At 44.9% G+C, this 16,843-nt stretch overlaps 1 protein-coding gene across 2 annotated transcripts in view; it reads left to right on the top strand.

The window, feature by feature from the left end:
• Positions 1-15,834, top strand: part of LOC132386075 (protein LBH-like) — a 109,075-nt gene extending 93,241 nt beyond the window's left edge. For both annotated transcript variants that reach the window (XM_059958365.1, XM_059958366.1), the window contains one exon: positions 14,340-15,834. In XM_059958365.1, the coding sequence (XP_059814348.1) occupies positions 14,340-14,443 (104 nt within the window). In that variant the 3' untranslated portion in view covers positions 14,444-15,834. The remainder of the gene's footprint in view (positions 1-14,339) is intronic.
• Positions 15,835-16,843: the final 1,009 nt, after the last annotated feature.

Raw genomic sequence — 16,843 nt, 5'->3', positions numbered from 1 at the left:
CTTCCTGTGTTGTACTGTTCTGTGTTCAAACTCCATTATCCAGGGATGAGGAGACTTCCTGTGTTGTACAGTTCTGTGTTCTTACTCCATTATCCAGGGGTGAGGAGACTTCCTGTGTTGTACTGTTCTGTGTTCTAACTCCATTATCCAGGGGTGAGGAGACTTCCTGTGTTGTACTGTTCTGTGTTCTAACTCCAATATTCAGATGTGAAGAGACTTCCTGTGTTGTACTGTTCAATATCCATGGGTGAGGAGACTTCCTGTGTTGTACTGTTCTGTGTTCTAACTCCAATATCCAGATGTGAAGAGACTTCCTGTGTTGTATTGTTCTGTATTCTAATTCCAATATCCATGGGTGAGGAGACTTCCTGTGTTGTACTGTTCTGTGTTCTAACTCCATTATCCAGGGGTGTGGATACTTCCTGTGTTAGACTGCTCTGTGTTCTAACTCCATTATCCAGGGGTCAGGAGACTTCCTGTGTTGTACTGTTCTGTGTTCTAACTCCATTATCCAGGGGTGAGGAGACTTCCTGTGTTGGTCTGTTCTGTGTTCTAACTCCATTATCCAGGGCTGAGGAGACTTCCTGTGTTGTACTGTTCCGTGTTCTAACTCCATTATTCAGTGGTGTGGAGACTTACTGTGTTGTAGTCTTCTGTGTTCTAACTCCAATATCCCGGGGTGTGTGGTATTCCTGTGTTGTACTGTTCTGTGTTCTAACTCCATTATCCAGGGGTGAGGAGACTTCCTGTGTTGTACTGTTCTGTGTTCTAACTCCATTATCCAGGGGTTAGGATAGTTTCTGTCTTGTACTGTTCTATGTTCTAACTCCAATATTCAGGGGTGCAGGAAATATCTGAGTTGTCCTGTTCCGTTTTCTAACTCCAATATCCAGGTGTGCGTAGACTTCCTGTGTAGTACTGTTCTGTGTTCTAACTCCATTATCCAGGGTTGAGGAGAATTCCTGTGTTGTACTGTTCTGTTCTAACTCCATTATCCAGGGGTAAGGAGAATTCCTGTGTTGTACTGTTCTGTGTTCTAACTCGATTATCCAGGGGTGAGGAGACTTCCTGTTTTGGACAGTTCTGTTTTCTAACTCCATTATGCAGGGGTGAGGAGACTTCCTGTGTTGTACTGTTCTGTGTTCAAACTCCATTATCCAGGGATGAGGAGACTTCCTGTGTTGGACTGTTCTGTGTTCTAACTCCATTATCCAGGGGTGAGGAGACTTCCTGTGTTGTACTGTTCTGTGTTCTTACTCCATTATCCAGGGGTGAAGAGACTTCCTGTGTTGTACTGTTCTGTGTTCTAACTCCATTATCCAGGGGTGAGGAGACTTCCTGTGTTGTACTGATCTGTGTTCTAACTCCAATATTCAGATGTGAAGAGACTTCCTGTGTTGTACTGTTCAATATCCATGGGTGAGGAGACTTCCTGTGTTGTACTGTTCTGTGTTCTAACTCCAATATCCAGATGTGAAGAGACTTCCTGTGTTGTATTGTTCTGTATTCTAATTCCAATATCCATGGGTGAGGAGACTTCCTGTGTTGTACTGTTCTGTGTTCTAACTCCATTATCCAGGGGTGTGGATACTTCCTGTGTTGTACTGTTCTGTGTTCTAACTCCATTATCCAGTGGTGAGGAGACTTCCTGTGTTGTACTGTTCTGTGTTCTAACTCCATTATCCAGGGGTGAGGAGACTTCCTGTGTTGGTCTGTTCTGTGTTCTAACTCCATTATCCAGGGCTGAGGAGACTTCCTGTGTTGTACTGTTCCGTGTTCTAACTCCATTATTCAGTGGTGTGGAGACTTACTGTGTTGTAGTCTTCTGTGTTCTAACTCCAATATCCCGGGGTGTGTGGTATTCCTGTGTTGTACTGTTCTGTGTTCTAACTCCATTATCCAGGGGTGAGGAGACTTCCTGTGTTGTACTGTTCTGTGTTCTAACTCCATTATCCAGGGGTTAGGATAGTTTCTGTCTTGTACTGTTCTGTGTTCTAACTCCAATATTCAGGGGTGCAGGAAATATCTGAGTTGTCCTGTTCCGTTTTCTAACTCCAATATCCAGGTGTGCGTAGACTTCCTGTGTAGTACTGTTCTGTGTTCAAACTCCATTATCCATGGGTGAGGAGACTTCCTGTGTTGTACTGTTCTGTGTTCTAACTCCAATATCCAGATGTGAAGAGACTTCCTGTGTTGTATTGTTCTGTATTCTAATTCCAATATCCATGGGTGAGGAGATTTCCTGTGTTGTACTGTTCTGTGTTCTAACTCCATTATCCAGGGGTGTGGATACTTCCTGTGTTGTACTGTTCTGTGTTCTAACTCCATTATCCAGGTCTGAGGAGACTTCCTGTGTTGTACTGTTCCGTGTTCTAACTCCATTATTCAGTGGTGTGGAGACTTACTGTGTTATACTCTTCTGTGTTCTAACTCCAATATCCCAGGGTGTGTGGTATTCCTGTGTTGTACTGTTCTGTGTTCTAACTCCATTATCCAGGGGTGAGGAGACTTCCTGTGTTGTACTGTTCTGTGTTCTAACTCCATTATCCAGGGGTTAGGATAGTTTCTGTCTTGTTCTGTTCTGTGTTCTAACTCCAATATTCAGGGGTGCAGGAAATATCTGAGTTGTCCTGTTCCGTTTTCTAACTCCAATATCCAGGTGTGCGTAGACTTCCTGTGTAGTACTGTTCTGTGTTCTAACTCCATTATCCAGGGGTGAGGAGAATTCCTGTGTTGTACTGTTCTGTTCTAACTCCATTATCCAGGGGTAAGGAGAATTCCTGTGTTGTACTGTTCCGTGTTCTAACTCCATTATTCAGTGGTGTGGAGACTTACTGTGTTGTACTCTTCTGTGTCCTAACTCCAATATCCCGGGGTGTGTGGTATTCCTGTGTTGTACTGTTCTGTGTTCTAACTCCATTATCCAGGGGTGAGGAGACTTCCTGTGTTGGACTGTTCTGTGTTCTAACTCCATTATCCAGGGGTGAGGAGACTTCCTGTGTTGTACTGTTCTGTGTTCTAACACCAATAACCAGGAGTGTGGAGACATCCTCTGTTGTACTGTTCCATGTTCTAACTCCAATATTCAGGGGTGAGGAGAATTCCTGTGTTGTACTGTTCTGTGTTCTAACTCCATTATCCAGGGGTGTGGATACTTCCTGTCTTGTACTGTTCTGTGTTCTAACTCCATTATCCAGGGGTGAGGAGACTTCCTGTGTTGTACTGTTCTGTGTTCTAAGTCCATTATCCAGGGGTGAGGAGACTTCCTGTGTTGTACTGTTCTGTGTTCTAACTCCATTAACCAGGGGTGAGGAGAATTCCTGTGTTGTACTGTTCTGTGTTCTAACTCCATTATCCAGGAGTGTGGAGACTTCCTGTGTTGTGCAGTTCTGTGTTCTAACTCCATAATCCAGGGGTGAGGAGAATTCCTTTGTTGTTCTGTTCTGAGTTCTAACTCCAATATCCAGGGCTGTGGAGAATTCCTTTGTTGTACTGTTCTGTGTTCTAACTCCATTATCCAGGGCTGAGGAGACTTCCTGTGTTGTACTGTTCCGTGTTCTAACTCCATTATTCAGTGGTGTGGAGACTTGCTGTGTTGTACTGTTCTGTTTTCTAACTCCATTATCCAGGGGTGAGGAGAATTCCTGTGTTGTACTGTTCTGTGTTCTAACTCGATTATCCAGAGGTGAGGAGACTTCCTGTTTTGGACTGTTCTGTGTTCTAACTCCATTATCCAGGGGTGAGCAGACTTCCTGTGTTGTACTGTTCAATATCCATGGGTGAGGAGACTTCCTGTGTTGTATTGTTCTGTGTTCGAACTCCATTATCCAGGGGTGAGGAGACTTCCTGTGTTGGTCTGTTCTGTGTTCTATCTCCATTATCCAGGGCTGAGGAGACTTCCTGTGTTGTACTGTTCCGTGTTCTAACTCCATTATTCAGTGGTGTGGAGACTTACTGTGTTGTACTCTTCTGTGTTCTAACTCCAATATCCCGGGGTGTGTAGTATTCCTGTGTTGTACTGTTCTGTGTTCTAACTCCATTATCCAGGGGTGAGGAGACTTCCTGTGTTGTACTGTTCTGTGTTCTAACTCCATTATCCAGGGGTTAGGATAGTTTCTGTCTTGTACTGTTCTGTGTTCTAACTCCAATATTCAGGGGTGCAGGAAATATCTGAGTTGTCCTGTTCCGTGTTCTAACTCCATTATTCAGTGGTGTGGAGACATCCTCTGTTGTACTGTTCCATGTTCTAACTCCAATATTCAGGGGTGAGGAGAATTCCTGTGTTGTACTGTTCTATGTTCTAACTCCATTATCCAGGGGTGTGGATATTTCCTGTGTTGTACTGTTCTGTGTTCTAACTCCATTATCAAGGGTTGAGGAGACTTCCTGTGTTGTACTGTTCTGTGTCCTAACTCCATAATCCAGGGATGAGGAGAATTCCTCTGTTGTTCTGTTCTGTGTCCTAACTCCATAATCCAGGGGTGAGGAGACTTCCTCTGTTGTTCTGTTCTGTGTTCTAACTCCAATATCCAGGGCTGTGGAGAATTCCTTTGTTGTTCTGTTCTGTGTTCTAACTCCAATATCCAGGGGTGTGGAGAAATCCTGTGTTGTACTGTTCTGTGTTCTAACTCCATTATCCAGGGGTGAGGAGACTTCCTGTGTTGTACTGTTCTGTGTTCTATCTCCATTATCCAGGGCTGAGGAGACTTCCTGTGTTGTACTGTTCCGTGTTCTAACTCCATTATTCAGTGGTGTGGAGACTTACTGTGTTGTACTCTTCTGTGTTCTAACTCCATTATCCAGGGCTGAGGAGACTTCCTGTGTTGTACAGTTCCGTGTTCCAACTCCATTATTCAGTGGTGTGGAGACTTGCTGTGTTGTACTGTTCTGTGTTCTAACTCCATTATCCAGGGGTGAGGAGAATTCCTGTGTTGTACTGTTCTGTGTTCTAACTCGATTATCCAGGGGTGAGGAGAATTCCTGTGTTGTACTGTTCTGTGTTCTAACTCCATTATCCAGAGGTGAGGAGACTTCCTGTGTTGTACTGTTCTGTGTTCTAACTCCAATATTCAGATGTGAAGAGACTTCCTGTGTTGTACTGTTCAATATCCATGGTTGAGGAGACTTCCTGTGTTGTACTGTTCTGTGTTCTAACTCCAATATCCAGATGTGAAGAGACTTCCTGTGTTGTATTGTTCTGTATTCTAATTCCAATATCCATGGGTGAGGAGACTTCCTGTGTTGTACTGTTCTGTGTTCTAACTCCATTATCCAGGGGTTAGGATAGTTTCTGTCTTGTACTGTTCTGTGTTCTAACTCCAATATTCAGGGGTGCAGGAAATATCTGAGTTGTCCTGTTCCGTTTTCTAACTCCAATATCCAGGTGTGTGGAGACTTCCTGTGTAGTACTGTTCTGTGTTGTAACTCCATTATCCAGGGGTAAGGAGACTTCCTGTGTTGTACTGTTCTGTGTTCTAACTCCTCTATCCAGGGGTGAGGAGACTTCCTGTGTTGTACTGTTCTGTTCTAACTCCATTATCCAGGGGTGAGGAGACTTCCTGTGTTGGTCTGTTCTGTGTTCTATCTCCAATATCCAGGGGTGAGGAGACCTCCTGTGTTGTACTGTTCCGTGTTCTAACACCATTATTCATTGTCAGGTGTACTTCTTTCCTCTTGAGTGAATGACTGAATATCTTCAGGGCTGACGTTATTTGAACTTTTTGCATTGTAAGATGAAGAGGGTTTATAGGCCATGATCTTACTGAATGGTCAGGGATTAACGTTATTCACAACAGACATTACACATATTAGGAATTTGCCATGTTATGTTGGTCAGGGGCACGACATGCAGCAAAAGAATTAGTGAACAATTGTAAAAGAATAAAGAATTATATGAAAAAGAATTTCAGAAAGCTAATTAAGTTGTCGAACCATAGAACATTACAGCACAGAAACAGGCTTTTTGGCCTTTTCCCCCGTCACCCTTAACCCATGTCCTCTGGGTTTATTTTCTCCCCTAAACTCAGTGAAAAAGCCTGCTTGCATTCACTCTATCTATACCCATCATAATTTTATATACCTCTGTGAATTCTCCCCTCATTCTTCTACGCTTCAGGGAATAAAGTCCTAACTTATTCAACCTTTCTCTGTAACTCAGTTTCTCAAGTCCCGGCAACATCCTTGTAAACCTTCTCTGCACTCTTTCAACCTTATTGTTATCCTTCCTGTGATTTGGTGACCAAAACTGCACACAATACTCCAAATTCAGCCTCACCAATGCCTTATACAACCTCATCATAGCATTCCAACTCTTATACTCAGTACTTTTATTTATAAAGGTCAATGTACCAAAAGCTCTCTTTATGACCCTATCTACCTGTGCTGCCACTTTTAGGGAATTTAGTATCTGTATTTGCAGATCTCTCTGCTCTACAGCACTCCTCAGTGCCCTGCCATTTACCTTGTAAGTTCTACCTTGATTTTTCCTTCCAAAGTGCAATACCTCACACTTGTCTGCATTAAACTCCATCTGCCATTTTTCAGCCCATTTTTCCAGCTGGTCCAAGTCCCTCTGCAAGCTTTGAAAACCTTCCTCATTGTCCACTACACCTCCAATCTTTATATCATCAGCAAATTTGCTGATCCAATTTACCACATTATCATCCTGATCATTGATATAGATGACAAATAACAATGGACCCAGCACGGATCCCTGTGGTGCACCACTAGTCACAGGCCTCCACTCAGAGAAGCAATCCTCCACTACCACTCTTTGACTTCTCCCATCTAATCTAATTTACTACCTCACCATGTATATCTAGCGACTGAATGTTCCTAACTAACCTCCCTTGCGGGACCTTGTCAAAGGCCAAGTCCATGTAGACAACATCCACTGCTTTCCCTTCATCCACTTTCAGTTCAGTTCAGTTCAATTCAGTTTCAGTTTATTGTCATTTAGAAAACACAAAAGCAATGCAGTTAAAAAATGAGACAACGTTCTTCCAGAATGATATCACAAAAGCATATGACAAAACAGACTACACCAGAAAATCCACATAACATTTGGCAATCCCCAATCCAGAGTCCGGAGAGGCTGCTGCGTATTAATATCGCACTACCATCTTAGCGCTTTCCCCGGAAAGGAGCTCCAAATCCACCAGACAAAACAAGACTACCCAGACACACCAAGTCAGGAGACCAACTCTACCACCCAACAAACCAAAAACTAAAGTTACAAGATCTACACAAAATCATATTGTTACAACATATAGTTACAACAGTGCAAACAATAGCATAATTGATAAAAACAGACCATGGGCACAGTAAAAATAGTCCAAAGATGTTAAAAGACTATAAGTCTGAAAGAAACCACCACACAGTTTCCACAAGTCCTCAGGGTCCCGACTGACTCGTCATCCCACGCAGGCGGCAGAAGGGAATACCCCCGCTATGGAATTCCAAGGCGCTGCCCGACACAGCCTCGCAGACAGCTCCCCAGCAGACTGCAGCAGACTCCGAGTCCGTCAAACCTCCGAGCCTCTGACCATCCCCTCCGGCACAGCTTCTCCAAGCGCCATCCTCTGCCGAGCGCACTATGATGCCCCCGCCAACAGCCACCGGCAACGAGACCCCGAGGACTGGGGGCCTGTTCTTCCCAGCAGAGACCCGGACCTCACAGCAGCAGCAGCAACGAAAAAGGCCTACCTGGAGCTTTCCAGATGTTCCTCCATGCTCCCACATCCGTTTTTCATCGGATTAGGATTGCGCATGGCACCCCACTTTACAGCTCCGGAGTGGCCGCTGCAAGCTGCGTCGCGCCGCCATCTTGGATTCCTTGTAACCTCCTCGAAACTCTCTGATAGATTTGTTAAACATGACCTACCATGCACAAAGCCGTGTTGACTCTCCCTAATAAATCCCTGTCTATCTAAATACTTGTAGATCCTATCTCTTAGTACTCCTTCCAATAATTTATCTACTACTGACGTCAAACATACCAGCGTATAATTTCCTGGATTACTTTTAGAGCCTTTTTGAAACAACGGAACAACATGAGCTATCTCCCAATCCTCCGGCACCTCACCCATAGATACCGACATTTTAAAAATATCTGCCAGGGCCCCTGCAATTTCAGCACTAGTCTCCTTCAAGGTCCGAGGGAATACCCTGTCAGGTCCTGGGGATTTATCTACTCTGATTTGCCTCAAGATAGCAAGCACCTCCTCCTCTTCAATCATTATAGGTTCACTATTTGTTTGCCTTATTTCCATTGACTCCATGCCAGTTTCCTTAGTAAATACAGACACAAAAAACCCATTTAAGATCTCCCCCATTTCTTTTGGTTCCATACATAGCCGACCACTCTGATCTTCAAGAGGACCAATTTTATCCCTTACTATCCTTTTGCTCTTAACATACCTGTAGAAGTTCTTTGGATTATCCTTCACCTTGACTGCTAAAGCTACTTCATGTCTTCCTTTAGCCCTAATGATTTCTTTCTTAAGTATTTTTTTGTACTTTTTATACTCAAGTACCTTATTTGCTCTGTGTTTCCTACACATGTCATACATCTCTCTCTTCTTCTTTATCAGAGTTCCAGTATCCTTGGAGAACCAAGGTTCCTTATTCTTATTCACTTTGCCTTTAATCCTGACAGGAACATACAAACTGTAAACTCTCAAAATTTCTCCTTTGAAGGCCTCCCACTTACCAATGACATCCTTGCCAGAGAACAACCTGTCCCAATCTACACTTTTTAGGTCCTTTCTCACTTCTTCAGATTTGGCCTTTTTCCAGTTTAGAACCTCAACCCGAGGACCAGATCTATCTTTATCCATGATCAAGTTGAAACTAATGACGTTATGATCACTGGAACCAAAGTGTTCCCCCACCCACATTTCCATCACCTATCCTAACTCGTTTCATAGAACCATAGAACACTACAGCACAGTACAGACCCTTCAGCCCTCCATGTTGTGCTGACCCATATAATCCTTTAAAAAAAGTACTAAACCCACACTACCCCATAACCTTCCATTTTTCTTTCATCCATGTGCCTGTCCAAGAGGCTCTTAAATACCCCTAATGTTTTAACCTCCATAACCATCCCTGGCAAGTCATCCCAGGCACTCACAACCCTCTGTGTAAAAAACTTACACCTGATGTCCCCTCTAAACTTCCCTCCCTTAATTTTGTATATATGCCCTCTGTTGTTTGCTATTGGTGCCCTGGGAAACAGGTACTGACTATCCACCCTATCTATGCCTCTCATGATCTTGTAGACCTCTATCAAGTCCCCTCTCATTCTTCTACGCTCCAAAGAGAAAAGTCCCAGCTCTGCTAACCTTGCTTCATATGACTTGTTCTCCAAACCAGGCAACATCCTGGTAAATCTCCTCTACACCCTATCCATAGCTTCCACATCCTTCCTATAATGAGATGACCAGAACTGAACACAATAAGTGTGGTCTTACCAGAGATTTGTAGAGTTGCAACATGACCTCTCTACTCTTGAACTCAATCCCTCTGTTAATGAAGCCTAGCATCACATAGGCCTTCCTAGCTACCCTGTCAACCTGGGCGGCGACCTTGAGGGATGTATGGATTTGAACCCCAAGGTCCCTTTGTTCATCCACACTCTTAAGTAACTGACCATTAATCCTGTACTCAGTTTTATGGTTTGTCCTTCCAGAATGCATCACCTCACACTTGTCCGGATTCAGCTCCATCTGCCATTTTTCTGCCCAACTCTGCAGCCTGTCTATATCCTCTTGTAACCTTCCACCACCTACAGCTCCATCCACAACTCCTCCAATCTTCGTGTCATCTGCAAACTTACTCACCCATCCTTCTGCCTCTACATCCGCTTCATGACTTTCTGGATGAGTCTCTCATGAAGGACCTTGTCAAATGCTTTGCTAAAGTCCATGTAGACCACATCCATTGCCCTACCCTCATCAATTTCTTTTGTTACCTCTTCAAAAAACTCAATCAGGCTCTTGAGGCATGATCTTCCCTTCACAAAGCCATGTTGACTATCCATGAGTAGACTGTACTTCTCCAAATGCTCATAGATCCTATCCTTAAGAATCCTTTCCAGTAGTTTGCATACCACTGACGTAAGACTCACTGGTCTATAATTCCCAGGTTTCTCCCTATTAACTTTTTTAAACAAGGGAACTACATTTGCCATTCTCCAGTCCTCCGGCATTTCCCCTGCAGCCAAAGAGGATTCAATGATCATGGCCAATGCTTCTGCAAACTCTTCTCTCAATTCCCACAACAACCTGGCGTGTATCATATCCGGCCCTGGGGATTTATCAATCTTAATGTTTTTAAGAAGATCCAGAATTTCTTCTTCCTTAATCTCCACATTGTCCAGCACACAGGCCCGCGCTACTTCGACCTTATCCTGATCAAGATCCTTTTCACTTGTGACTACTGAAGCAAAGTATTCATTTAGGACTTCCCCAACCTCCTCCGCCTCCAGGCACATTGACCTCTTTATCCTTTAGTGGTCCCACCTTCGTTCTCGTCATCCTCTTATTCTTCAGATTTAGGAACTTAGATTACCTAATAGGAGATCTAATATTGCATCCTCTCTAGTCAGTACCTCTATATATTGATTTAGAAAACTTTCCTGAACACATTTTACAAATTCTAACCAATCTAGACCTTTAACAGTATGGGAATCCCAATCAATATGCAGAAAATTAAAATCCCCTACTATCACAACTTTATGTTTCCTGCAGTTGTCTGCTATCTCTCTGCAGATTTACTCCTCCAATTCTCGCTGACTATTGGGTGGTCTATAATACAACCCCATTAATGTGGTCATACCTTTCCTGTTTCTTAGCTTCATCCAAATGGCCTCGGTAGACAAACCCTCTAATCTGTCCTGCCTGAGCACCACTGTAACATTTTCCCTGACTAGCAATGCCACCCCCCACCCCCCGGCCTTCATCCCTCTGCCTCTATCACGTCTGAAACATCGGAACCCTGGAACATTAAGCTACCAGTCCTGCCCCTCCTGTAGCCAAATTTCACTAATGGCTACAATGTCATAATTCCATGTGTCAATCCAGGCCCTCAGCTCGTCAGTCTTCCCCACAATACTCTTCGCATTGAAATAGACACACCTCTGAAGATTATTACCACCACACAAAACTCTTCTATTTGTTACTTTGCATGAACCTTTAACATCATTTATTTTCACCCCCGCTCCACTGTCTACTCTGGCACTCTGGTTCCCATCCCCCTGCAAATCTAGTTTAAACCCCCCCCCCCAACAGCACTAACAAACCTCCCTGCAAGGATACTGGTCCCCCTGTAGTTCAGGTTTAACCCGTCTCTCTTGTACAGGTCCCACCTGCCCCAGAAGAGGTTCGGATGATCCTGAAATCTGAAACCCTGCCCCCTACACCAGTTCCTCAGCCACATGTTCATCCTCCAGAGCTTCCTACTCTTACCCTCACTGGCACGTGGCTCAGGTAGCAATCCTGAGATTACCACCCTCGAGGTCCTGCTTTTTAACTTCCTACCAAGCTCTCTATACTCACTCTTCAGGACCTCCTCACTCTTTCTTCCTACATCATTGGTACCGATGTGTACCACAACATCTGGCTGATCACCCTCCCACTTCAGAATGTTGTGCACGCGATCAGAGACATACCTGACCCTGGCACCCGGGAGGCAACAAACCATCTGGGAGTCTCTGTTGCGGCCACAGAACCTCCTGTCTGTACCTCTAACTATCGAGTCCCCTATCACTACCGCTCTCCTCTTCTTCCCCCCTCCCTTCTGCACTGCAGAACCAGACTCAGTGCCAGAAAACTGGCTGCTGCAGCTTGTCCCGGGTAAGCCATCCCCCCCCCCCCCCAACGGTATCCAAATCGGTGTACTTGTTGTTGAGGGGAATGGCCACAGGGGAGCCCTGCTCTGCCTGCCCTTTCCCCTTCCCTCGCCTGGCGGTAACCCAATTACCTGTGCCCTGTTCCTTTGGTGTAACTACCTCCTGGAAGCTACTATCTATAAACCTCTCAGTCTCCCGAACAATCCGGAGGTCATCCAGCTCCTGCTCCAGTTCCCTAACGTGGTTTGTTAGGAGCTGCAGCTGGATGCACTTCTTGCAGGTGTCGTTGTCCGGGACACCGGAGGTCTCCCTGACTTCCCACATCCTGCAAGAGGAGCATTCCAAAGACAGGTATGGAATAAAATGAGCATAAATGAATATCTAACAGTATGTATTTACGATGTAAAATGCATTATAAGAAGTAGTTTCAGTGCAGTGTCAGGATGATAGATAGAAGAGAGTGGCTAACTGCAACGGGTGATCAGATTAACTGCCCGGGGGAAAACAACTTTTAAAATGGCATGAAGATTTTGTTTTAATGGACCAACAGCACTCTCCAGAACGGAGCTGTTGGAAAAGGCAGATTTCAGGGTGGGTAGTGTCCAAAATTTTGTCCTGAGCACATGCAGAGACGTAGTCCGCAGCCAATGGCTTTTTCTGGTGAGCTGACTGTCCACGGTAGTTCTCGTATATTGTGACAGGATGCTGCACCACACCAGACAGTAAAGACTGATGTGACGATGCTCCCTATGATGGCAGGAGGTTCTGGGGAAAGCAATGTAGTTTCTGGAAAGCATTGGCCAGACTGCATTTGAAATGCAGTGATCACTTTTGGGCCCCTTATGTAAGAAGGAATGTGTTGACATTGAAGAGGGTCCAGAGGAGGTTCACATGAATGATCCTAGGAATGAAAGGGTTAATGTATGAGGAGTGTTTGATGGCTCTGGGCCTGTACTCACTGGAGTTTAGAAGACTGAGGGGGGATCTCACCAAAACCACTGAATATTGAAAGATCTCGATAGAGTAGATGTGGAGACAATGTTTCCTATAGTCTGGTCTCGGAACAGAGAGCACAGCCTCAGAAGGACGTCCCTTTAGAACAGAAATGAGGAGGAATTTCTTTAGCAGAAAGGTGGTAAATCTCTGAAATTCATTATCATGGATGGCTGTGGAGGTCAAGTTGTTGAGTATATTTAAAACAGATGTTGATAGGTTCCTGATCAGAAAGGGTGTCAAAGGTTATGGGGAGAAGGCAGGAGAATGGGGGAGAGAGGGATAATAAATCAGCCATGGTGGAGTAGCAGAGCAGATTTGATGGGCCAAATGGCCTAGTTCTGTTCCTGTGTGTAGGGTGGAAGGAGCCAGATGATTGATTCTGCTCTTGTAAGTACAGGTACTCAAATGCTGGATTACAGAGGTTCGGTTAGGGAGAGGCTTAAAGAAGGAGAGAAAGGGGCGGAAAGGTTTGGGGAAGGAATTCCAGAGCTCAGGACCAAGGCAATGAAGGAATGAATATAAACAAAGGTACAGTTCGAGTCAGATGACAAAATGGACACAGGAAAAACTCTCGGAGGGGTGTAGGGATGACAGAAGTTAAATGTTATTGAGGTTATGCTGGGGTAATGTGCATTCTTTTAAAACACTACATAATTGGGGTAGACAGGAACATGGATGATAGAAAAATTGAGGGCAATGTACGAGGGAGTGTTCGATTGATCATAGCATAGGTTAAAAGATCGACATAGTGGTAATGTGCTGTAATGTTCTATTGTAATTGGTCCCTTCACAATGGAGTTCTTGGACCCATTCTGTGACATGGTTGAGTAATGAGGAAAGCAAGTGCAATGTTAGAATTCGTTCTGAAAGGACAAGAGCAAATGTAAGTACAACAACGTAACGCTGAGGCTTAACAGGGCAACGGTCAGATCACACTTGGAGTTCTGGGCTCCGTATCTAAGGTGAGCTGGTATTGGAGAGGGTCCAGAGGACGTTTACAGAAATGACCCTGTTACTGAAGGGGTTAATGTACGAGGAGTGCTTGATGGTTCTGGGCCTGGATTCACTGGAATTGGGAAGAATTAAGGGGAATCTCATTGAAATCTGTTGAACAGTGGAAGGTCTGAAGGGAGTGAATGTGTAGAGGGTCTTAGTGGGAGAACCTAAGATCAGATGGCAGAGCCTCAGGAAAGGCTGTCATTTTAGAAGAGACAGGTGGGGGAATTCCTTTAGTCAGAAGGTGATGAATCTGTGGAATTCATTGCCACATTCAACTCTAGCATTGGGTTTATTTAAAGTGGAGGGTGATAGTTTCTTGATTAGTAAGGATGTTAAAGGTTATGGGGAAAAGGCAGGAAAATTGGCTTGAGAGGGATGATAAACTAGCCATGGTGGAATAGCAGAACAGACTCGGTGGCCTGAATGGTTTAAGTCTGCTTCCATCTCTTATGGTTATGGGTAACGCACTTGGCATTTTGTGTTTCATTCCCAGGGGAAATGGGAGAGAAAGGGAAAGCAGCTGTGCCGAACAGCCCTGACGGAGCTGTGGTTGTGAGCAGCCCCCACGACAGCCAGGAGGTGTCTGATGGCAACTGAATCCACCAAGCTGGAGACACATTCCACCTTTCAGGCGATGAACTGATCTCTCAGGAGGGCAATGGTTCTAGAGTTGATACTGAAAGACTGGTATCATCTTCAATCCTCTCTCCACCACTCACCCCCTGCTCCACCCTGCCGTTCCAACTGATGTCTCTCCTTTCCCCAACTCGCATGGCCCTGGGTTCAAGCTCACCTCATCCAGGCCGGCTCTGGGATGCACAGAACTGGTGATAGAGAAGCAAAGGTCAAGATAACTGGATTGTACAAAGATCGTGGTATAATCTGAAGAAGGACAATGATTTCTGTAAATGGGTTTGGGGTTTGTACAGTCCCGAGGAGGATATGCAAAATTTTAGACCGTGCCAACCCTTTGGACGAGTTTCCCAATCAGTCCCAGCTCCCCATTTTTTCCCACATCCTTCACTCAATTGTTTATTTAAATTGCCGATGAAAGTTCCCATTAAATCCGCTGTGTCCAAGCCATGGGAAGACAGGGATACTTTATCCTGCCTTATCCACTCCTGTTCAGAACCCCCTTTGTCACCTACACTCCACATTGGGAGTGCAGCCATTACCTCTCTTTCAGATCTCTGTGTCTCCAGTTGCTCTGCCTGGTGGAGGAGATAACTAGTCCTTGAAGGTTTTAGTGATAGACGGAAAGATTTAAGACTAGAAGCCATCTGTTAGTGCATCATTATGCAAAGTGTCGTCAGCTGCCATTCTTTTAGTTTGCCTTGCTCTTTGAGGGAAATTGTCCAACAATATTTGACATGGTTTCTGATTTGCCATGCCTGCAGACCAGGTTGTCAGCTAGGTTCTAGTCTTGCCAGTTATGCCAGGCGTGGTCCTTCCCCTGGCTAGAAGCTGTACCACTTCTTTAGCGTTCTCAATACTTACTTTATGCTGCATCAAATTCAGATCACCCATCATTTCATTTTCCTTTACACTGTGTACCTGACAAGCAACTATAAGCAACCTTGTGTATTGAATCTTGGAGCCCATAGACCCCACCTGGCAGCAGCTGTGAAGTGGTAGAAGCTGTAAATTTAGAAATTAGCTAAAGGTACTTTTAACCTGAATATAAATTGGGATTGGTGTATCAATATTACAGGATCATAGATATCTGCAACATTTGACCTATCGAGCTGACGTTTCCCAGCTTCTCTTCCATAAGCCCTGCAGGTTACGGCTCTTCAAGAATCCATCTCCTTACTTTTAACGATGAGTGTGACTGCTTCCAGCCCCTTTACAGGCAGTGAGTTCCGCCCTCACCCCACCACTCAGCATTTGTTATCTCACAGCCTGTGACGCGTGAACTAATCAACTTAAATTTAAGCGTCCTAGTTATTGACCCCTCTGCTTAAGAAAATAAAGTACATCTCCGCTGAACTGGTATCCAATTTCTCAGTAGTCTCAATGGTTTGACATTTCAATGGCATCACAGGTTGATAGGATTGCTACATTGGTCTTCATAAATCAGGGCACTGGGACATGGATGAGGCTGAATTTAGAGTACTACGTACATTTCTAGACACCTGCTTACTGGTGGTGGGTGTCTGATGACAGGAAACTTGTAGGACAGTTTTGAAGTGGAAAAGCCATTGCACTGGGACAGTTCCACTCTTGACCTCAGACGCTCGGGCCCCATGGTCCGAGTATTCGCCACAACTTGGTCGCAGTGGAGGACCATGGCATCTTCTGTGCCTTGTCACCCCCCTTTGTTCCCCACAAAGCACTGCAGAACCCCCTCGGCTGTTATTGTACATCTATCCCGCCCAGTCTGCGGGAGCTGACTTCGCAAGCTGGGACAGGCGTGTCCCTTTCTCACTGGGGTATGAGGCCCACCTGGTTTAGCCCCCCTGTCAATGCGGTGTACCGGGGTGTGGCCACACTGCAAGCAAACAGCTACTGGGTGCCAAAGGTGAGAGCTGAGTGTCCAGTGGGGACTAAGGGTGAGTGGGCTGCCCCAGAATGGACATGATAAGCCCCTCACCAGAGCTGATACCCCTCCCTACACCCTCCATACATCCCAAGACAACTGTGTGCAAATCCAGTCACCAGCCTACTGGAAAGATATCAATAAGCTTGAAAGAATGTAGAGAAAAATTACAAGGGTATTGCTGGGACTTGAGGACCTGAGTTATCGGGAAAGATTAAATTGGTTAGGTCATTATTCCCCGGAGTGTAGGAAAATGAGGGGAAATCTTATAGATGGGTATCGAGAAGGTAAATTCAAGCAGGCTTTTTCTCCTTATGTCGGATGAGACAGTAGTCAGAGGTCATAGGTCTAGGGTGAAAGGTAAAATATTTACGGGGAGTCTAAGGGGAAACTTCACGAAGAGGGTGATGCGAGTGTGGAACGAGCTGACAGCAGAAGTGGTGGATGCAGGTTGAACT

Source organism: Hypanus sabinus, unplaced genomic scaffold (genome assembly GCF_030144855.1).
Source record: "Hypanus sabinus isolate sHypSab1 unplaced genomic scaffold, sHypSab1.hap1 H_6, whole genome shotgun sequence".
Lineage (NCBI taxonomy): Eukaryota > Metazoa > Chordata > Chondrichthyes > Myliobatiformes > Dasyatidae > Hypanus > Hypanus sabinus.
This window is presented reverse-complemented; position numbering and strand designations above follow the sequence as displayed.